This window comes from Ochotona princeps, chromosome 10 (genome assembly GCF_030435755.1).
Source record: "Ochotona princeps isolate mOchPri1 chromosome 10, mOchPri1.hap1, whole genome shotgun sequence".
Classification (NCBI taxonomy): domain Eukaryota; kingdom Metazoa; phylum Chordata; class Mammalia; order Lagomorpha; family Ochotonidae; genus Ochotona; species Ochotona princeps.
This window is the reverse complement of record NC_080841.1, coordinates 35,978,557-36,002,856: the sequence shown is the minus strand read 5'-3', so window position 1 is coordinate 36,002,856 and position 24,300 is coordinate 35,978,557. Positions and strand designations below refer to the sequence as shown.

General features: G+C 37.5%; 1 protein-coding gene across 1 annotated transcript in view; it reads right to left on the bottom strand.

The window, feature by feature from the left end:
* The window catches only part of MALRD1 (MAM and LDL receptor class A domain containing 1), a 172,286-nt gene that overhangs the window by 106,935 nt on the left and 41,051 nt on the right, over positions 1-24,300 (bottom strand). The window contains exons 9-17 of the mRNA XM_058669699.1: positions 21,507-21,599; positions 18,748-18,952; positions 16,896-17,048; positions 16,410-16,515; positions 15,590-15,957; positions 13,297-13,709; positions 12,359-12,446; positions 6,623-6,799; positions 2,736-2,898 (exon numbers count right to left, since the gene is read on the bottom strand). Of these exons, the coding sequence (XP_058525682.1) occupies positions 2,736-2,898; positions 6,623-6,799; positions 12,359-12,446; positions 13,297-13,709; positions 15,590-15,957; positions 16,410-16,515; positions 16,896-17,048; positions 18,748-18,952; positions 21,507-21,599 (1,766 nt within the window). The remainder of the gene's footprint in view (positions 1-2,735; positions 2,899-6,622; positions 6,800-12,358; positions 12,447-13,296; positions 13,710-15,589; positions 15,958-16,409; positions 16,516-16,895; positions 17,049-18,747; positions 18,953-21,506; positions 21,600-24,300) is intronic.

The window sequence follows — 24,300 nt, the reverse complement described above, 5'->3', positions numbered from 1 at the left end:
AAGAGCAGAGAGTGATAATACTTGTCTTACTTGAGATCTTACAACAAATATTTCCAGCTTTCCTTGTTCAATATACATTGACTATGAGCTTGTGCCGACATATGCACCTTCTATAGTCAATTAGTTCAGAGTTGCTATGAATAGATGCTGTATGTCATCAAATACTTTTCCTTCAACTACTGAAATTATGTTGATATGATTATGTTCAATGATTTCTATGCATGGAAGTATCTCTTTATCCCTGGTATAAATTCACTTGATCATAGAGAAAGATCTTTCCAATGTCTTCCTAGATTCAATCTGTTAGCATTTTGTTCAAGATTTTTCCATCTATAGTCATCAGGATTTTTAGTCTGTAATTTTCTTTTTGTTGTTACATCCTTTCCTGGTACGGAATGAAGGTAATGCTCACCTCACAGAATGAATTTGAAAGTGTCCATACGCTTTCAATTATTTGGAATACTCTGAGAACACTGGTATTTCCTTTTGTAAAATGTACACTTTTTTGTATTTGAAAGGCAGAATAAGCAAAGGACGCAGAAATAATGAGATATCTTCCATCTGCTGTTTCACTAAAACAATGGCTGCAAGTCAGGAGACTAGAACTCCATCCAAGTCTCCCATGTGGGTTGCAGGGGCTCAAGAACTCGAGTAATTTTCTGCTACCTTCCCAGGTACTTTAGCAGGCAACAGAATTGCAAGCAAACTAACCAAGACTGAAACAGGCACTGCAATGTGGGATGCTGCCAACATAGGAATTGGCTTATCCATTGTGCCACCCCAGAACCCAGTTCCTTCTTAAACATCTCATACAACTTAGCCATATGATATTGTGCTTTCCTTTGTTGGGAGACTCCTAAGTACTGATTCAGTCTTATCCTAGATTATTGGTCTGCTCAGACTTCCTTCATGATTCAATTCTGATTAAGCATGTTTCCAGACATTTATCCATTTCTTCTAGGTTTTCCAATTTATTGACATATAGTTAATATTGATAGCTCTTAGTGATTCTCCGCAATTTTTTAAAGATTTATCTGTTTTATTTCAAAGCATTACAGAGAAAGAAGGAGAAACACAGAGATCTTCCATCTGCTAGTTCACTTCCCAGGTGACTCCAATGGCCAAGGCAGGAAAACAAACAAGAGCATTATACAAGTCTCCCACATGGGTAATGGAGCCAAGGACTTGGGCCATCTTCATCTCCTTTCCTGGGCACGTTAGCAGGAACCTAGCTCTGAAGTAGAGCAGCAGGAATTCAAACTGGTATCTAAATGGGACTCTAGCGGCACTGCAAACAGCAACTGTGCCACAAAGCTAGCCCTGATTCTTGCATGTTTGTGGCAGCAGTTGTAATATCTCCCTTTCTGTCTCTGATTGTATGTATAACTGTCTTCTCCATTTCTAACTTGTTAGTCTAATAGGTTATCAATTTGCTCACCTTTTCTAAAGAGCAATTCATTTCATTACCCTTTTATTCTTTCTACTTACGTTCTTCTGTTTTATTGTTTCTTTCCTTCTACCACCTGGAGTTTGAGTCCTGTTTTTCAGGTACCTGAAATACACTGCTATATTATTTATTTGAAAACTTCCCTTTTTCTTTTTTTTTATTTTTGTTTAATGTTGGCACTTCTTGCTATAAAATTTCCTTGCATTATGGGAAGTATCATTATCTTTTTAAAACACATGGAATTTTTCCTTTATATAAATTTTAAAATTTCAAATAAATCATCAAATATTATAGTGCAAAACAATGTTCTTTCAGTGCTAATTCCGCCATATCATTTAAGATTTAGTATGTTTGGTTTCATTTTTATTCATTTCTGAGGACTTTTTAAATTTCTCTTTATCTTGAATTCCTAGAATGCTACATTATATTACTTCATAATATGGGGATAAACCAATATTAACTGTAAAGTCTACCATTGGGAACAGATGAGAAAATTACTGGATGGACCCTATATTGAATGGTAAATCACATTATAATAAGTAATTATTGGTATGACTTATTGAAGATGAAAAAAATGTGTTCATATTCCTGGGGAGATAATCTGCACAGTTAGTTGCTTTCATATGCAAATAATTAGCACACAAAGGAATAAGAAAGAGGGAAAGTAGAGTGACAGGAAGAAAAATGAAGGAAGAAGGAAAAATAATGAGCTGAAGGAAAATTGAGAAAAAGAGTGGAAAAAGAAACTTGAGAAGAGTGCAGTGAATTAATAATTATAAAAAGGTATTAAGTGTTCCATAAGAGTGATACATTAAAAATTATTTTTGCTTACGCTTTTCTATAGTTTCATGAATCATATTCATGACAGCAAGCCTTGTCTCTTCTCCCATTTCATTTTATTAATTTTTTTATTTTGTTTTTCATGATACGGTGTTGTAGGTATCGGGGTTCCTCCCTAAAGCCCTCCTTCCTCCCTACCATTTGTCCCTGAGTTATCTCTTAGTACAAGTTACAAGCTTAACTTTTTTATACTTAAATGCATTATGGCATGATAAGTATAGGCAAAGATAGAAAGCCTGGCATTGTAATATGAAAGTATATTTATAAGTTTTATTGGAAGTCCTATTTTCATTTAGGAGGAGAGGTACATACTTTATAGTATCTTTACATCTTTACATTCACATCTACAATAGCACTGGCTTGGTTTAATGTGTAAGATGGGCAAGAGTTTGGCAACTACTTGATAAACATTTCCTAGAAGACAGGTTCAAAACCCAGGGCCACTTACTTTGTATGATCAACCAGCGGCCTGTGGTTTTCTTCCCCTTGGTGAATGCTGATTCCGTTACCAAGCCCCCATCTGAATGTATTTGAATCCGGAAGTAAGTCCACTAGGATTGGTTGATACCAATTACACAGGCTTCCATTTTCAAAGTTGCAAACTTCTGTAACTTGGTTAAAATAGAACAAAGAAAATATCAATAAACAGAAATGTCTATCTGCACCAGCTCTTTTTTATTCTTGATTTATTTATATTATAATCAAACTGTGTATTTATGTATTGTGTATTGTTAAAATTATTACGTCAGAGACTGACATTGTGGCACAGGGGATTATGCTGCTGTTTGAACTGCTGATATCCCACATGGGCACCAATGCAAATCTATTATCACTCCTGTTAATGCGCCAGGAGAACAGTGAAAGATGGCCCAAACACTGGGGGCCCCTACAGACATGAATCTCCCAGCTCCTGGGTTCTGCCTGTATCAGCCCTAGCCATTGTACCCAATGGGGGAGTGGACCATTGGATAATTAATCTCTCTATCTGTCTCTCCCTCTCTCTGTAGCTTGGCCTTTAAAAGAAATGAACAAATCATAATAAAAACAAACAATATAATTACTATTACTTCAACATATGTATAATCATTAAAAGTTTCCCAAAAAATCTAGGATTATTCTGTTTAAATATCTATAGTACTGGAGTTAGGTGCCTCAATATGGTTTTCATTTGTATCTCTCTATGGCCTACATTCAGAACTCAACTAATAACACCTGCTGGCATGGATGTGGGGAGAAAGGTACCCTCCTTCACTGCTGGTGGGAGTGTAGGCTAGTACAACCACTGTGGAAATGAGTATGGAGAGTGCTTGGAAAATTGCAAATAAACCTGCCATATGACTCAGCTATCACTCTCCTAGGAATATACCCAACAGAAGTGAAATCTGCATGTGAGAAGGGAATCTGTAATCCTATATTTACAGCAGCACAATCTACAATAGCAAAGACATGGAAACAATCCAGAATTGTGTCCAAGGAAGCGTGGTTAAAGAAACTGTGGTACATTACTCCATGGAATATTATTCAGCTATCAAGAAGAATGAAATTGTTTTATTTACAACCAGGTCGTCCCAACTACAGACCATTATGCTCAATGAAATAAGTCAATCACAAAAGAACAAATACCATATATTCTCTCTTCTATAAGGAAACCAACATAGAAAGTGTAACTCCAATAGTCCAATCCATACTGTTTTTTGATTATTTGTTTGTTTGTTTGGCTGTATCCCATGTGTTTTGATGTTTTTTATTTCAGTTTCGTTCATTCCAAATAATCTCTTTTTCTCTAGTCGAATTCATCATGGGCTCATGAATTATACAATGGCATCATTTTTTCCAAGAGAAATCTGTGTTTCCTTTTTGTCACTTATGTGTTGGGCACATTTTTTTCATGGTGCTGTGATTTACTGTTGATGTTGTTGTTGTTGTTGTTGTTGTGGCTGTTCTAACTCATACCAGTTATTGACCTTGTTTCATGGCTTTCGACATATGGAAATGTATAGTGATGGAGTACTGGGGTCTATCATATACAGACATGGGGGTATAATGGAACATGCATCCCTGCATCCAGACGAAAGATGGATTCCCAATGAACTGTTGGACGTGCATAGACAATGGGATGCTGGACTGTCTGACATTGTCTGTACCAACAATGTCCGGGTACACTTAAATAAGAGACTGATAGAATTATAACCCCTTATGAAGGACTCCATTATTGTAACAAAATGGGAAAAATCTGGCGGGGGGTGGTGGGAGCTTGGGGAGAATCCCAGCCTACATGAAATTGTACCACATAATTCAAAATTCAAAATAAAAATATATTAAAAAAATATATCTGTAGTGGGCCTGGCAGCGTGGCCTAGCGGCTAAAGTGCTCGCCCTAACGGGCCGAGATCTTATATGGGCGCCAGTTCTAATCTCAGCAGCTCCACTTCCCATCCAGCTCCATGCTTGTAGCCTGAAAAAGCAATCGAGGGCAGCCCGATGCTTTGGGATCCTGCACCCATGTGGGAGACCTGGAGGAACTTCCTGGCTCCTGACTCTGGATCGGTACAGCACCGGCCATTGCAGTCACTTGGGGAGTGAATCATCAGACGGCAGATCTTCCTCTCTGTCTCTCCTCCTCTCTATATATCTGACTTTGTAATAAAAATAAATAAATCTTTAAAACATATATATAGTTCTGAAATATGAGAATAAATAAATCTTCAAAATAAAGAATCAATATTATAAACTTCACAGATACTACCACTCACATATGATTTTAAGATTTCAATTCTTCCATGAAGTTTGAAAACTGCAGCTTATCCCACAGGTCATTTTCCTTCTGTGATGCAAGGCATCCCTGACCAATACTAATCTCATTCCATCCACACAGTAGGATAGCTTTGACTTTATGATTTGGAGTCTGTGTGGGTGAGGTGGTATATTTATTTAATTTGCATATGCTTGTAAATTACACATAATATTTTTATTAAAATAATAACTATCAATGTTACTGTATCTCTTAAATTCTAGCATTTCTTTACAAAGTTGACATGATACATAAGAGTTTGACTATATTTTCTATAATCTGTGTGTTCTGAATCTCACCATCAATAGACTTGAGATATGGAATGAATTGGCACCCACACATGCACACTTAATAAAGATTAAGAGAAGGGAAAGCAATACCAATTATGAATTCCTTCTTATATGATGCTTTAACTATTCAAATTCAAATTAATTTTCCTTCTCAGAAAACATGCTGAAAAATTCAATTTTAAATAAAGCAATGTACCCTCAGTTAAGCTACCAAAGACCATATAACGGCAGAAACCAAAAAACAAAAATGTTCTTGTAATTAGAGCACAGATTGAAGGTCTCATCAGGCTTAGGTCAGGCTTTTGCATTAAATCTGCATATTTGTTATGTTTTCATGTTACTCATATGTGAGCATTTTGGTAAATTTTGGCAGTTTTAATGAGTTAGTTAATTTTAAATAATGATGAAGTTTCCTTCCCAAATGGCCCCCCATTAGATAATTTAAGAAATCAAGAGGGGAAAATCCATAAGGAAGACTTAATACTAGTACTCGCAGTCAAGTTCATGAAAACAATGGTTCTGAATTCAGAACATTCACCTAAATATACTTACATGTGGGTTGGCTTTACTTAAAAATACATATTTATTAGATATGAGACAGCTGAATGGTACCCTATAGCCTTTTCAAGGTATATAGCAGCCGATCCGGTCCTGTATATAAACTAAAATTGAGATGTCAATGAGCTAATCATAGGTTGTGGTTAGGACTTGTTTTTTGTTATTTTGTTCTTTTGTTGTTGTTGTTGTTGTTGTTATTGTTGTTGTTGTTGTTTTTAACATACTGGTTACTCAAAACTATGTCAATTCCATAATATTGCAAATTGCTGTTGATGTTATATTGGGACTCTTAATTGATTGTGATGATATTATACCAGCTCTGACTTCAGACCAGAAATGGTCTCCCCAAGAAACTGTTCAACCCATCCAGACAATAAGTAGCTGGACTCCATGCTTAATATATGTTTGCAAGGAAAGAATCTTGATTGAATTTGAACTGTAATGCTGCATCAAGGTGGAGGAATCCACCAGGGGGGAAGGGAGGGGGAGGGGAGGGGGATTCCCAAAGCCTATGAAACTGTCACATAATGCTAAATATTAATTAAAAATAAATTAAAAAAATACATATTTATTAGAATAAAACACAGCTCTTAGGATAGGAGATTGTTCCAAGCTAAATTGAAAATAAATAATCATGACATTAGGCTGTGCTACCCAAAGATTATATTTTCTTATCTATTTTAGGGATTCACCTACCACAGGATGATTCATCAGATTTGTCAGGGCAGTCATATCTAAAATCACATCTCTGAATCTTTGTAACACAGTGGCCATTAGACATGCAGACAAATTCATTGTCTGTGCAGTTGTGTGGAGGTAAAGTTACTGGAACTGAAGTTTCTGTTGGAGATGGAAGGTCCACTGGCAAAGTACCTTGATGAGAAATAAAACAGAGGCACAATCAAGCAGGCTTTCCATTTCTTTAGAGATTATAAACAATGAAGTTCTCTAAGTATGCTGTGCATTAACTATTACTAGGAATAATTTATGGTATTGACTAATACACTCACCTATTTTATGTAATATGTATGTACATATATATGTACATATATATATAGCAATTCTAAGTATGTCAAAAAATACCAAAACTGAAAATAGTCTTTAAAGTTATAAAAATAGGGAAAAGTGCAAAAGGGTGAAAAACTAGTTAGAACTTACCACATAAATAGGAGGCCCAAGGACAAGCCTTGGAAGAAAAGCAGGCATCAAGGGAGTTACAGATTTGGAACCAGTGATTAAGCTGCTGCCTATATCCTGCGCATCCCAAATGAGTGCCAGTTTAACTCCAGATGGTAGCACTTCAGATACAATTCACTCGTAATGCACTTGAGAAAACAAGGGAGAAATGTCCTGTATAAGTGGGACCCTGACACTCATATGGGAGACCTGGAAGGAGTTCCTGGCTCCTGGCTTCAGCCGGTCCAACCCTAACCTCTATGACCAGTAGATGAAAGACTTTTTTTCTCTCTTATCCTCTGTCTCTGTAATTCTGCCTTTCAAATATACAAATTATAGACAATTTAAAAAGAGGAAGCAAAGCAAAGCTTCCAGAATTATAAAGCAGCAGGGAAACGCCAGAGCACCCTCTGCTTCTTTTTCTCTCCAGTTCCCTGCTAGGAAAGGCAGTGCAAGATGGCCCAGAGGCTTGGGCTCCTACCACCAACAGGGAGATTCAACTGGAATTGAAGACCCTTCACTTCAGCCAGGTCCAGACCAAGCAATTGCAGCCACTTGGGGAATGAAACTACGGATAGAAAATATCTCTATGGCTCTCATTCTGCTCTTCAAATAAATCAAACTAAAACTTAAGAAACAACTGAAAGTCTGAGTAATGCCAGCTCATGAGGTAAAAACACTTTGTTTTCCAGTGCTACAAAAAAGTAATGATTCATCGTTTTCCATATGAACACACATGTAAAATTCAAAAGATCAGGAGAGACACAAACCAGAAGTTACCGTGTAAAAGTTTACACAACTAATTTTTGAATTTCCAAACTTATAAAAATGAGAAGAGAAATTGAGAAGATTAACTTACATAATAAATTATTCAATAAACATATTGATAACATTCATGTAATACATACACCATTCTTTTAAATTTTATTTTATTTTTGTAGAAAGTCAGATATACAGAGAAGCAGATAGAGAGAAAGATCTCCCGTCCATTGATTCACTCTGCAAGTGGCCGCAACAGCTGGAGCTGTGCCAATCCAAAGCCTGGAGCCTGGTGCCTCTTCCAGGTCTCCCATTCAAGTGCAGGGGCCCAAGGCTTTGAGCCATCCTTAATTGCTTTCCTAGGTCACAAGCAGGGAGCTGGATGGGAAGTGGGGCCACCAGGATTAGAACCGGCACCCATATGGAATCCTGATGCATACAAGGCAAGGGCTTCAGCTGGTAGGCTGGGCCCAAATACACCATTTCTAACACAGAATTACTTAAGACAAGTATATAAGGCAGTCACATAGATCTTTCACTCTGGTGCCATGAATTAAGGTTATGATCAAGAGGACAGTATTGTGATACGGCATGTTAAGCCACTGCCTGCAATGCTGATATGCCATGTGGGAACCAGTTCAAGTCCTGACTGCTCCATTTCTGATCTAGCCCCCTGCAAATAGTCTAGGGATGTTTGGACCCCTGTACTCCTGTAGGATACCTGGATAAAAATCCTGACTTCTGACTCCTCACATCAGCTTGGCACAGCCCTGGACATTGGAGCCATTTGGGGAGTGAACCAATAAACAGAAGATCTCACACAGAATCAAACAGACTAGATTATTAGCAGGTTTTAAAAGAGCCATGTTAGTACCAACTGAGGATATTGAACTAAATTTTAAAATTGTAATGAAATACCAAGATACAGCATTTCTACTTCAAGAAATATTTTTTTTTCTGGTGTTAGTGTGGAGGATGATTGGTAGTGGTTTTGAAATAGGAAATCAGAACAATAATTTCCTTAATTCAGGCAATTATATATGTCTCTACTTCCAAATCCAAGATGGACTCCCAATGAAAATATTAAATATATCTTGACAATAGGATGCTGGACTCTGCAATTGTCCATACCTACAATATCAGGATATAATTAAATAGCAGAATGATGAACTTATGACTGTTTATGAAAGACTACAATTGTAATAATATAGGGGAAATCAGTGAGGGGAGGGAATTTAGGGAGGAGAGGGGGGAAATCCCAGGGCCTCTGGAACTGTATCCTCTCCTCTCCTCTCTTCTCCTCTCCTCTCCTCTCTTCTCTCCTCTCCTCTCCTCTCTTCTCTCCTCTCTTCTCTCCTCTGTGTGTGTGACAGAGTGTGCAATTTACACACAAAGTCTAAATTTAATGCAAATGTTAAATAAATGATCAGATACAAATTATTATATCAAATTCATAAATGTTAAGAAAGAAAAAAGCAGAGTTTGAGTAGGTGTTTGGTATAATGGTTAAGACACTGTGATACCTGCACCTCAAATAGATAAATAACTTTTTTAACTTGTAAAAATTAATAAACATTTGTGACTCAAAAGCTTCCCAATCAAGACAACACCGTCTTGAACTAGCGTCCTGACAGAGCAATAGAAATTAAAGGGCAGATGCAAACAATGTTTTGGAATTGTGAGCTCCCAAACAAAAGAAGTCATACGTTCCTGTAATTTCAAGCCTGGGTTGTTGAAGATTTACATCATTAAACATAACAAGGAAGGCCCAGGAAAAGAGAGGCTGCTTTCGAAGTAACAAGCAGTAGAGGCTTAACAGACTGCACCACAGTTCTAGCCCCATCTATGTGAGTATTAACTTTTGTTTCTCAGCCAAGAAAGAAAAATGCTTCGGATAAACAGTTAATATTAAAAGCAAATCAATGTCTGTGAGTATACCTACAAACACTATCTCATCTCAGCTACACTGATGCTGTGAGGAAAAAGTTCACGGCCATCAAGGGCAATATTTTTATGTCAAGTCTAACCTGTTTTATGTTTCAGCTTATGGTAACATTACATATTTTTCTTTCAAAAGTTTGACCAGAAAATTGGGGCAAGTAGTCAGTAACTGATGTCACATCTCTCTATGCCTCTGGGAGCTCCACCTTGAACTGTCACCACAGAATAGGAGTAGTAGGAAAACTGGACAATAGCACTTCAGTGGTGACCCATGTTCCCTTTCTGTGTTTTTATCTTGTTCTCTTCCTCAGAGTGACTTTTTAGTTTAGGGAGGAAATGTGGAAAAAACGGTGACCATTGAAATTAGAAAAGCTAAAAATACAACCTCATTTATGCTTTAAGTTTGAAATTCTCATCCAGGTGACTTATGCTTTTTAAGTCAATTCTTCAAACCTGTAAAATGGTAATGGTAGCTTTCTTCGAAGGATAAGTGTATTGGATGAGCAGAACACTATGGTTAACATTACAGTTACAAAGAGTCACTGTGCTTTTAGCTGGGTACCCAAGTCTCTTACAAAAAGTAGGATAAGAAACCCAGCAACCTACTCAGCATTCAACATCTATTCACCTATGATGGACCACACATTGTTGTGGTCTCTTTTCTTATGATTCTAACAAAAATTATTTGAAAGGCAGAATTACAGAGAGAAAAGGGATATGTGGATAGATTAGATAGAGATAGAAATATGATAAAAATATATAAATATAAATAAATATATATGTATAACATCTAAAAAGGTGCATCTCTGCATATATCTACCCACCCACTCAAATATATTTATTGGGTATAACTATGTGCCAGATATGCTTTAGCTGCTGGGGAAAAAAAAGACAGTAAGCAGGGAATATGCAAGTTCTCATGCAACCATTGTTATGAGAGACAATGGAAATTTATTATAAAGATAATATGTATTGCAATGAACATCAGCAGAGGGAATAGAGACAGAAAATATTAAGGAGACACTGTGTATGTGTGGTTTTCAGTAAAAATTTCACAGAAGACTTTGAACAAAAACAACAATAAAGTAAGGAATGGAGCCAACTGGCTTCTGAGGGAAGTGTACTCAGGAAAGAGAAAGAAAAGTGGAAAAACCCTGGTCAAAAATCCTATAAACAGTCTTTGGTAGTTAGAAGTGAATTTGAGGTACACCAGCAGAAGGGAAAAGTCTGTAGGCATGAGAAAGCCAAAAGGCTATTGCAAGATGTGAGACTTCTACACTCAATGAAGTAGAAAGTCATAGGACTAGAGACAGGGTAGCATGATCTTGCATAAGTTTAAAAAGGTCACATGGGCTTCTCTATTGAGAATAGATTGTGAAGTTTAAAGATGGATGCAGAGAAATTATTTCCAAACAATCACAACAATCCCTGCAGAAAAAAATGGCATCTTGAACCAAAGGGGAAAGCAGTGAAAGTGATGAAAAGAAGTGGGTTCTGGGTAGATCTGAAGCTGGTGACTGGTCAGATTTGCTGATGTGGGGTAATCAGCTAGAAACAATCCGTCACTGAGTTAAGAAGAGCTAGAGTGTGGCAGGACTGAGAAGAAATGGACAACGATTTTGCTTGGAGAGACAATGCTGTCCAGGATTCTGGCTCTTTGCTCGCTGACCTTTCAGAGGATGTGCTTTCTACAAAGTTCTATGGAAACATTTGTACAGAACAATGATGGTGATCAGTCCTGCTGGAACTCTGAGATGGAGGGAAGGATCAGCCCAGTGCCACACAGCCAGCTGAAAGGACTAGAATGGAACTCTTCAGTGATGCCTGAGAATGGACCAGCACTCCCATGCTGAACAACTTCAAAACAATGAAGCAAAGGTGACAGTGTGCCTTCAGTAATTGAGAATGATCAAATGCTGATGCTTCCAAAAAAGGCACTGTACTACGTCTTGACATGTAGTGCTTCCAGCCTGAACAATGGCCACCTTCTAAGGGCTGGAAATACAGTCAACTGAATCGGTACACACTGTCCCCAATTACGCTATTTCAAATTGAGCTATTTTCTTTTGGTCAGTTTGAGATTCCTATTAGACATCCCAGATGTGATGCTGAGTAGGAAATTTGTATCTAAGTGCAGGTTCAGGGGAAAAGATGGAGATGGAGCTATATATTTTGGTAAATATATATTCTTTTTCAATACAAGTGAATCTATTATGTACAGAGGGAGTTATTGACAATCACCCTAAAGATATTCACAGTGTAGCCCAAGAGTAAAGAATACCCTGAAGAGAACTGCTGGTACAGTTTCCAACATGGTGTCACAGATTGTAATCACTTTGGTTGTTACAATCACTCAAACATAATGGAATTACAGTCCAACTTCCTGTATGACTCCCTAGCACATTTGATACAGTGAGATGGAAATACAGCTGATGCAAATCTCTTTAGTATGTTTGCAAAAATCTTAAAACTAATTAATAGGAAAATATTTTTTAAATCTCTCCATGTTTGTAGATATGATTTAGAAACACTCATACATTAACATTTTTCTCTTACCAGGATAGAGAGTACAGTCCATGAAAGACAAGTCATCAATTGCAATATCTCCAGTGAAGCCATCTCCCACTGAGGCCTCCAGCAAAATCTAAAAGGAATGCGAGAAAATTGTGATCACTGTGAGAGAAATTATGTTATAGAATCTGCAAGTTAGAAATGAATTCAGAAGATATCTAAAGATACCCCTCTTCTGCACCATTCACAAAACACTTTGAAGTCTCCAGAGTGTTCATATGGCCTCTCTTTGAATGTTTAGTCACAGGAAGCTGTAAGCTTTAAAGGATCCATTAGACTGACAAATTTATGCTGTTTCTGAAGAGTTTCAGTTTTTTGTCATCTTAGTACATCAGATTACTACGTGTGTGTCCTGTAACTTTCAAACATTTATTCTAGTTTGCTTAGTTTTCCTTTGATTCTTCAAGTATCTGAAGGCAAGTTATTATTCTTTGTTCTCACTTTTATCTTTTCCAAAGTTACTATTTCCAAAGTTACTAAACATGTTCATTCTTCTAGAAATCTAGTTTATTATCAGCATTACTTGATAAGCTATTCATTTTAAATTTTAATTTTAAATCTTTTTTAAATTAATTTATTTTTTTAAATAATCTTACTTAGTTGATTAGGGCATAAAGGGTCAAGGGCTACAGGAAAGTGGGTAAGTGGCATGACCGGCAGTTGTTCCCACATGATCGCTCATCTTCTTTAGGGAGTCTAAGCACACATTACTGGGGATATTCAAGGATGACAGCAATTTTAAAAGCTTAGGAACACCCTTAACTAAGTGATAAATGTACATCACAGTAATCCTAACCAAATTCAATACCTTTAATATAAGAATAGATTGATCTTTAGGGGTCATACAGAGACATTCTATATGTGTTCATATAGAGACATTCTAAGGCTTTTCAAACAAACATTATGAAAGCCATTACCCATACCTGAAAAGGCTGTTTGCTGGAAATGGAGAGGTTTTTCCTGATCCATCTGTTGCTTTGATTTCCAAATATCTGCCACAGTAGCTCCCCCTTTGTGTTACTCCAGATCCTCTGGTAGATGGCCAGCCTATATACATGCTTTCCGAACATGTGGTAGTGAAAGCGGAAGGTGCAGCCCTCTTTACCAGTCACATTCAAGATAGGGCTGAGTAAAACTGCTTTGTTTTCAAACATCTGTGGCTCTGAAGATTCTATGTATAGGTAGTAACCTTTGGCTGTGCCCAGAGTATTATCCTTCATTGGCCCTGTATTAAGTGTTGGAGTTGAACCCTGGTTCCTGGTCCAATCAAAATCATCTTCTGTATCTTGTTCCCAGTTACAAAGTCCTTCTTCAAAGTTACACTGTAGTTCAGGTGCTGAAACAGCCAAAGGTAATTGAGAATATCCAACACAAAACAAAACACTAGTTTAAAATTGCTAATTTCTAATGTAAACCATTTAGCTTTAAAATGCAATACTAAGGTAAAGTCTTTTTTTTTTAAAGATTTATTATTATTATTGGAAAGCCGGATATACAGAGAGGAGGAGAGACAGAGAGGAAGATCTTCCATCTGATGTTTCACTCCCCAAGTGAGCCGCAACGGCTGCTGTGCGCCGATCCAATGCCGGGAACCTGGAACCTCTTCCAGGTTTCCCACGCTGGTGCAGGGTCCCAAATCTTTGGGCTGTCCTCAACTGCTTTCCCAGGCCACAAGCAGGGAGCTGGATGGGAAGTGGAGCTGCCGGGATTAGAACTGGCGCCCATATGGGATCCCGGGGCGTTCAAGGCGAGGACTTTAGCTGCTAGGTCACGCCACCGGGCCCTTTTTAAAAGTGCGTAAATGTGGCATGATGGTTTCTGCCACTGCCTGTAACACAAGCATCACATATGAGTCCAAGCTGCTCCACTTTCATTTTTGCTCCCTACTAGTGCACCTAGGAAAGCAGAAGAAAACCGATCAAGCACTTGTGACCATGAACCCCTGTGAAGTTCCAAGCTCCTGACTTCAGCCTATAGCAACCCTGGCCGTTGTGGTCAAGACCATATTGAGGATATCTCTCTTTCCCTGTCTCTGTAACTCTTTCAAAAATACATACATAAACTGTGTTTTTAAAAAGTGAGTACCTAGGGCCTGATGAGGTGTCATGCCAGGCTAATCTTCCATTTGTGGTGCCAGCATCCCATATGAGCACTGGTTTGTGTCCTGGCTGCTCCACTTTTGATTCAGTTTCCTGCTGATGGCCTGGGAAAAAGTAGTGAATGGATGGTCCAAGGCCTTTGGCCCCTACACCCACTTGGAAGATTTCTCTCTCTTAGTTTTTTCCTAATTCTTTGTAGCTTTCATTTTCAAGTAAAAAAATAAACATCTTTAAAAAGCAGATGCATGAAGTTTTACCACAGTTAAGTGCAATAAATTGCAAGACCCTCACAATCATATAGGATCACAAATGCTTTGGGAATTCAAGCCAGAAAATCAGGACTTGACTTTGACACCCACCTCTGATTCTCTGCTGCTTAGAACCAAAATATCATCAAACAGTCCTCCTGAACACCCCAAGCTTCATTCCTCATCTGCACCACTATCGCTGTGACCCACTATCAAGCACATTCCTGTATCTGACAATAACTTTCAAAGGATCCCCTACATCTATTCTCCTCTAATGATTGCATATTCTACCCACAGTGACCTTCTAAAATGTGTGCATTTTATTATAATGTCCTTCTTGAACTCCTTCAAATGAAGGAAAATTTCTGTGACTCTGGCCTCTCCCACATCTTCCTCTGTAGGTTGTTCCTTCTTTACCCTTCTTTCCTCCTTTTCAATCACATTCTTTGTCATTTTTCTTAGTCCCCATCAGAGCTTTTAGACAGATGCTTTGATTTGTTTTTCATTACCCAACTAAATCACCGCATCTAGAAAGTCCAGTGCCAGGATCACATAAAATCATAGCATTCCTGTTTGTAGTTCTTCTCAAAGCTACTATATCTAATTCCTCATTAACCAACATAAAATCAATTTGTTTAAGTAGACTGTAGTCTCCCTGCAGCCAGAGGTTCTGTAACTGTTACCATTGTATTCTTAGTATCTAGTTAATAAATCTAGTTCACAAAGCTAATAGTCTGACAATTAAACTAACCACACATAATATTCATCAGCTTTGAAATTATGATGTGCTGTTGGCTTCAACAGATAAACAGATATAATTCATAAAGATCATCACTCCCAAAAAGAATAAGAGATCCAAAGCAACTTACCACAGTCGGCCTCATCAGTGCGATCACCACAGTCATCCACCAGATCACATACATGAAGCTTTTCTATGCAAGCCTTGGTGTGCTGACACCAGAAATGATCTGACTCATCACAGCTCGCAGCCGGAAGAGGAAGTGTACAGTTTTCAAATCTGATGTCATCAATAGCCGAGATCCCTTCATAAATTCCAAGACTGACTTTCTGCAGTGACAGATAGAAGGACTGAGTGAGGCGCCCTAACTGAATGGTTGCCTCTGACCACTGGTTACCCTGGTTGTATAATACTCTCCAGACAGGTGTTGAATCATTGGCTTTTTCCATGTGTAGTTGCATCTCAGCTGCTCCCACTGAGAACCCATAGTTATAAAACCTGGAAAATAGCAAGCACAAGAAATGAAAACAATTTATAGCTAGATTAAATATCTAACCTGGAGACTCATCCACTTGGTTAGCAATTAACAATTGGTTATCATAAACGGACACCTTTCCTGCCTGCATTAACAGTGGCTGCCCACCTGCTGAAGTGTGCGCTGCATGGCTCTCATAACCCTGGAAGACTTTCTCCAGAAGCTTAGAAAAAAAACAAAAGAAGCAGTTCTCATTACATTGTAATCCGTCAGCAGAAGGAAAATGTCCTTTCCTTATAACAAAAAAACCAAATACTTAAAACATACACCTATGTAAAAGGTAAATTGTGTGAATTTAATGTAATAGCTATTTGGAAAATAAAACCAGAGGTTAGATAAAACAGCTAATAAGTGTAGATATTGCCTGGCAACCACCAGGCAAGAAGGGTAATTGATAATTGCTTTTAATATTTACCAGAAGGAGAGTGTGCATCCAGGTCCAGTCTGGCTGAAAGTTGGGCTCTGGAGTTTAGCAATTTGTGACAAACTGCTATTTTGCTTCAAAATGAACATAAAATGCCCTATGGAGACATAAGACAAGTGATCAGCTAACCCACTATACTCTAAGATAAAGCATCTCCCTCATTATCCTATGTCAAGTAACTTTCAAATCCAAAGGTAAGACAATGCAATAATTAAGTAAAATCAATAAAAGTGACTGAAAGTAAAATTTACTGACATCTGTGTCTAAATGATCCCCAAACAATTGGTTACTTTAGTTAATTCAGTCAAAAATAAATATATTCTTCATCTATACTACACACAACAGAATCATTACACATAGATGACTTATCTAGAATTATGTCTGTTATCCTAACAGAGAATTCCAACTACTTCTGTTTTGCTTTAGCCCCAAAGAAATAGTATTTCAAAGCACTTAGAATGTCTCCTGGCTTCCTACCTTCAGCTGTGTTGTGGGTATGATCCTGAGGTGGGGCCTGATGCTCAAAATCAGCAGAAAGATAACTTTGGGAGCCCCAGATCCAGTCAAACTGGTCACCACCAACTGCCTCAAACCAGCCACAGCTGTTTGCTTCAAAATCACATCCAGATACTGAAGAAAATAAATTCCTTTCAGTTATGGGAACTATGAATAACATTTCAATATTAAAAGTAACAGAAACTGTCAGAAAGACTTTCCATTGAGAAATGAACCAAACTGTCTGTATAAAAAAATGATAGTGCAGAAGAAAATCTGTTATTCTCACATTCGAAGACATAAATTATTCTTATATGTTCCTTTTGAATGAAAGAGAGTCTTCTGAAACATCAATGAGATTACCCAGGTTGGCAATTCACTGCTTTAAAATTAGATTTTGAGGAAGTCATTGGTCTGTTTGTAAACAAGTCAGGACGGGATTTTCCCCTTTGCTTTCATAATTTTTCTTTTCTGTGTCTTTCTTCTCTGCTCTTAATAAAATACTTATCAATATAAACATGTTGTAGAAATAGCTTTTCATTAAAAATGACATTCATCTTGTAATATTTTCCCTGTTCCACAAAATATCTCACTAGGATAAAATATACAGCAAATAACATCTGTCGCCGCCCTGCAGCAACACTAAAATGACGAGGAATCTCGAGGGCCTGGAAAAAAACAGGAACCGCCACCGCGACTGGCACACACACACTGAACAAACACACACACACACACACGAACGAACGAACGAAAAGCCGAACCAGAAAGAAGGCGGATGAACGAAAAACGCCACAGGCGAACAAAAAAGAAAGGCGAACCAAAAGAGGGAGGCAAGGGAAAAAGCTGAACGAAAAAGGGTTTACTGCCGAAAATGGGTTGCTTATATAAAGTCCTCCACCAATCACTTCTCCCCGTGGGTCCACAGGGCGCTGATAGGCCAGCAATCGCAGGGGGGGAGGATTAGCCTATCCTTGTGACTTCCTGCCTACCTACTGGCGGGACAAATCCTGCCTCCTGGCTCTCGGCCAGCCACCATCTTGCGGCCCCTCATAGACGAGGGGTCGGCCGCTCCCCACAAACATCAACTTTAAATACGTTTTAAACAGCCACTTGCTTGTGATACAGAAAATTAATTCATTTCATCGGAAATCACTGTTTCTAAATACACACAAATATCCTAGTTGCCAAACTCCTTAATATGTAAACTGTTATGTAGGCTATCGAATTATTTCATTCACATAGTACTAGCCTTGAGCTACAATAGGATCTGTTGTCATCATGCTTATCAAAGACCTTTCAACAAAGACCTGAAAGTAAAGCATTGATCTTTTTTGCCCTCATGAATACTAAGGGTGGCTGAAGTAAAATCCAGAGCCAGAGTGACTGCCACGGAGGCAAAGGGAGTCCTTCCTACATACTCCTCATCGTTTCCAAAAAAAAAAAAATAGATATATATATAGAAAAGAAAAAGAATATACATCTATTATGGGTTAACTATCAGTAAGATCTGCCTTCAAAGAGATGGTCAAAAGGAGTCTCTGCCACCCACTCCTCTGGAACTAAAGCACATGCAAATGCACCCATGCATTGGCAACACAGATAAACACAACCCTGACCACAGTCATTCGGGCGCTAAATAGAGAAATTTTGCATTCTTAGCAAAAAGTACCTAAATATTAAATGGATACCAAGTCTCTGGAAGGAACCATGTGAATAGTTTCAGACTGAAATTGTACATTTTCTTTATTTCCCAGATGCTAACTTTAACCTGAGCAAAGGCTAAGTGTAAACAGTACAAAGTAGAGGGCAACAAGTAAGCTACCATTTCACTTACAGAGAGTTGCTGAATCTTCAGTTGTGTCAGAGTAGCTCTGTTGAGAGTTGCACATTAAATCCTGGGCAGTGCATTGGCCACTTGCACAAGTGAATTCATCAGATGAGCAAAGCTTTTGGGAGGGGGCCTCTTCACAGCCATAGACCCAGAGCTGATCCAGTCCAATAAAACTTCTCTGGCTCAGAATTATCCCTTCAAAAGTAATCTTCAGGAAAATTGTGAAAATAACACTGTGAGTTTTTAATCTCTTAGACAAAAAAAAAATCTTTAAAACAAATATTAGAAATTTAAAAAAATTTTTAAAAAGCAACCAAGTGCAACTAAAAACAAAGTTCTTATCTGATAAACCCGACCCACATTTATAGGGTAATTTGACACATTAGCTTTACCAACGCCTCGGGATCAAACAATAAATACAGCCCTCTCCCGACTTGACCACCCAAATGTTCTTGATGACACATGTGTTACTTGCTCAGCATCTTCACAGTTCTCTTTCTTTCGTTTTAAAGTTAAGTATTATCATTACTTATGTAAGAACTCTTACTGGAACTTACTTTGTCAAACACTCAAATCTGTGTCTTAGTGAATAAAGGGCTGTTAACAGGCAGATATAAAGACTATAAGAATATACAAAAAGTAAAAGACTATATATTTAAAAATAAACTTGTCTAAAAAAGCAGCTTCTCTAATAAGAACTGCTAAAATTTTTTTTTTCTTCAATTGAGTTGCTAACTCTTTTGAAGGGATACAAGATTAGCAAAGGGAACTACCACACATTTTTCTACAAATGTAAAACAATGTCAGGGGCCAGTATACACAGTGTGGACAGTGTGAATCATGTCCAGGCAGGACCTCCCATTCTTACCCTCCTCTAATCTATTCACTCCCTGCCTTCCCCTCTTTACTGCTAGAGACGGCTTAGCGGGCTCCAGAATTCCTGACTGTTGCAAAGTACAATAAGTGGACAAAAATTAGTAGCAGAGAACACTGCCTTTCTGAGTTACTCTCTGCTTTAGGCAAAAACCAGGGAATGTGAATTAGCTCGAGTGCTGAACAATCAACTTGGTTTAACTGATGGTTAAATCTCAGAGTATCAGATGAAGGCAGAAAGGGTTATTCATCTATAATTCAACAGCTTGTTGTCTTCTTAAATGTGCAAGCCACCATTCAATTTCTCTTATTTACAATGAGATTGTTTTTATTATATATGTTATTATATGAAGAAAACTATGTATTGGCGTAGTTTTGTAAACTAAGGGCAAATGCTTTTTCCCCTTGCTGCTTGGTTACAAAGAAGAAAGATAAAATGCATAATAAAATGGCCGCTTTCTTTCTTTTAATTGTGCCTGCCTGAAAACATCTGTTTTTAATTGTCTAAATAAAATACAGAACAAAAATAGATCATGTGATATGGTTCTTCAGTGCAGTAATTAAAGTGCTACATCCCACACTGGAGGGACTGGGTCACATTTGGCCATGCTCCTGCTCCCAACTCCCTGCTAATGTACACCTTGAAAAGCAACAGGTCATAACTCAAATTTTGGGTCCTAGCTACCCACACAGGAGGCTTGGGTTGAGTTCCATGCTCCCAGAAGTTGATGAGTAAAAACTGCAATGGAAGCTCTCTGTTTCTCCCTCTCTGCCCCAAAAATAAAATTAAAATTTCCTCAACAAATTTAAGGTGGACTTTCCATGAACTTTTTCAAGTTCTTTCATCCAATCAATGTCACATTATAAACAAGTCGATATGCAACATAAAACCTTGCTATTTTTTCAAACTATTGTCATTTACATAAGGTGATAGAATTTCATGTATTTCATTGTATACAGTTTTAACAGCATAGCAATACTTTCAACACTACCTTATTCCTCCTTCTTACCTTCCCTCCTCCGTATTTTTCTTTACACTTTTAAAATTATATACTTTCAAGTTACTTTATAATCACAGACTTAACCCTCCACTAAATAAAGAATTCAAGCAGTAAGTAGAAAAACCATTGTTCCTTAAGACTATATATAAGGGCTATGAAAAAATTAAATAACAAGATGTCAATGTTGTTTATACACATTTTTATAATTTTAACTAATATACGGTGTATATTAGTTACTATAAACCAGAGAAATCATATTATATTTTCTCTTTGGAGAGGCTTATTTCACTAACCATAATGATCTCCAATTACATCCCTTTTTTTTTGAGAAAGATAGGACCATATTTTTTATTGTTTAGTATTCTATTATGTGTATATACCACAATTTGTTCATTCTGCCAGCAGTTGATGAACATTGGGTCCATATGTTAGCTACAATGAGTTATATGTTTTAAGACTGCATTCCACTAAGTAATTCGTAAATGTTTCAAACATACCCTAATATGTAGGGAGTTACCAGAACATTATAAAAACATGAATTACTACATTCATTTGGAAATAACCCATTGAATTTGAACATCAGTACTATATATCAGCTTCATAAATACTATGCTTCCTAGGTGCAGTGCATGGTGCTGGAGAGTGCTGGGACAGAGAACCCAGAGAATGAGTAAGCTCTAACAGTGACACACAATGGTTGCTCGACTCAGGGCAACTGTACCTGAATAGGGGCAGTATGAAGAGCAAAAGAAATGGACAATCGCTTTCCCTACATACAATACCTTCCATCCTTAAAAACATTCTTCTAAATTTAGCAGTGGAAGATAAATTCATTACTAAAAGGTAAAAGCTAATCTTAAGATTTAAAAAATGTTTTTCTTTTCATACCTGAAATATCTTCAGATAATCTGGTATTAACACATCTGTTTTCACCCACTTGCTGTGAGTTGATGTGTTGTATGTCCAAAATATTTCTTCTTCCTTCGATGAAGAAAAAAAAACATGACTCGTTCCCCAAATTCTACTCTCACATTTACTCAAATGCTCTCTTAATTCTCTAGCTGTATGATGATCAGGGCCAAGAAATCTAAAGTAATGACTGCAAGAATGAAAATCCAAAAACTCTTCTTAAAAACAAAAGCAAAAAATGACTTTACATTCAAAAACTAAAGCTGCTTTTTCTTAATGGTTACAGAGAATTAAGATAGCAAAAAATCTGAATAGAATCAAAGAAATAAAGTACTACATTTCAAAAACAAATACAACTAAATAATAATTGATAATATCAATTATTCAAATGTTAATGCTGATATCATTTTTCTATTTAAATATATGTATTTATATAAATGCATATAAATTGGGCCTGGCAGCATGGCCTAGCAGCTAATGTCCTCACCTTGAAAGCCCCGGGATCCCATATGGGCGCTGGTTCTAATCCCAGCAGCTCCACTTCCCATCCAGTTCCCTGCTTGTGGCCTAGGAAAGCAGTTGAGGACGTCCAAAGCTTTGGGACCCTGCACCCACGTGGGAGACCCAGAAAGAAGTTCCTGGCTCCTGGCTTCGGATCGGCGCAGCACTGGCCGTTGCGGCTCACTTGGGGAGTGAATCATCGGACGGAAGATCTTCCTCTCTGTCTCTCCTCCTCTCTGTATATCTGACTTTGTAATAAAAATGAATAAATCTTTGAAAAAAATGCATATAAATTGCAGATGCTTTAAAAGCAAGGGAAGTAACAGGCAAGTATTGGATGCAAAGATAAAAATGCTATCTGGTGTATCTTCTGTACAATCTCAATTTCTTTTTTTTTTTTTTTTAGATTTACTTGTTTTCAATCAAAAGGCACATTTATAGAGAGAAAGAGAAATAGAAAGCTCTTCCATTCACTGATTCACTCACCAAATGGCTACAATGGCTGGAACTGTGCTGATCTGAAGCCAGGAACCTGCACCCCTCACCCCTCCAGGTTTCCCACTTGGATAATCTCAAATTCTATTAAATATTTTCCCCAAGAAAAAAATTATTGTAAACTTACAAATGGTATAATTATTTTCTGGAAATTATAATCCTAAAGTTGATCTCTTCTGGTCATTCTAATCAAAGCCTTTTCTAGACCTTCAAGGGAATGCTATATGTGCTCCTGTATACTGATCAATTTTTCCACATGTAAATTACATGCAAAGTTGTCATAATGTGCTATGAGGTAAAACATAATAAAAGCCTATAATGTACTCCAGAAATGTGTTTGTATTATTTTGTTTATGATTTATGACCACGTTTTTGTGCTACTATTTCTTTAGTTACTTCAAACACTTAACATAATTTAACATTTCCTGGGAAGTTCAGACCCAATGGCTCATAATGTTTACCTATAAGATGCAGTGATTCTTACTGTATTCATGTATTGGTCATGGAAACAATGTTTATGCATTCTGAGAACACATAAATATGTCTTAGGTTGATGTGCAAGACTGGCTCAATTTACTTGCTTGCTAGTGTGATATAAAAGCGGCTTTGGAAGGTGACATGTAAGTTGAGACTCAGATGACATATGACCAGATTTTTCACTCTCCTAAGCATTTATTGCTTTCCTCAGTTTCACTCCTACATAAGTTCATTCCTACACAAGTTTTTCCAAGAATAAATCAATTTCCAATTTAGTCTTTTACCCTCTAAGCTCTACTCTGAATTTTCAAGTACTAAATATTTCAGAAATTTAAATCTGTCACAATATCCTTCATCACCACTACAGTGTCCATCAGATAGATACATCTGCAGCTGAAGTCCCCATGGCCCATCGGGGATGCATTTATCATTAGCTAGAAAAGGCTGAGAGATGCACTAATTTTTCTTCCAGTTACATTTTACGCAACTTACGTGCAGACATTCATAGCCTGCACATACTTTTAGTAAGACAATTTGGCAAACTGCATGTATCACTTCCCCGATACTCATTTAATGGAAATTGAGTTACGCTGTTCTTTAATAATTAACTACCTGATTTTCCTCTATTCTATTTGAGAAGAAATGTGTTTACATTTTTCTGAAAAGTGAAGCGGTCTTTCCAAACTAAAATATCTTTTCATATACTAAGATAATGAAATCCTGCTTACAAAATATACATTTTTCCACCAAATTTTCTTGTCTGATAAGTAGTGATAAAGGGTGACAGGGGAAAAAAGAAACTGATCCCCCCCAAAAAATATTTCTAGTGATATTCTAGTTTATGTTATGTTGAAAATCAATAAATGAAAAATGTAGAAATGGCTTTGTTCCCCACACTGGAATCATTCACGTAGATTTGGGGCCAGTGTTGTAGCACGGTAGGTTAAGCCACCATCTGTGACACAGACATTCCAGATGAGTGCTGACTGCTTCTTGGTTCTACTACTTCCACTCCAGCTTCATTTTGGGAAATCAGAAGATGACCCAAGTACTTGGATACCTGTAACCTACACTGGAGAGCCAGGTGAAACCTGAGATTCCTGGCTTCAATGTGGCCCAGCTCTGGCCATGTGGGGAGTGAAATAGCAGATGGGAGTTCTCTGACTACTCTCTGTCTCCCCACACCCTCACCCCCTGCACCACACACACACGCACAATTTTCTGTAACTGCCTTTCAGATAAACACATCTTTTTAAAAGTAAAAATGCAGTTTTATCTTACAATAGAATGTTAAATCACC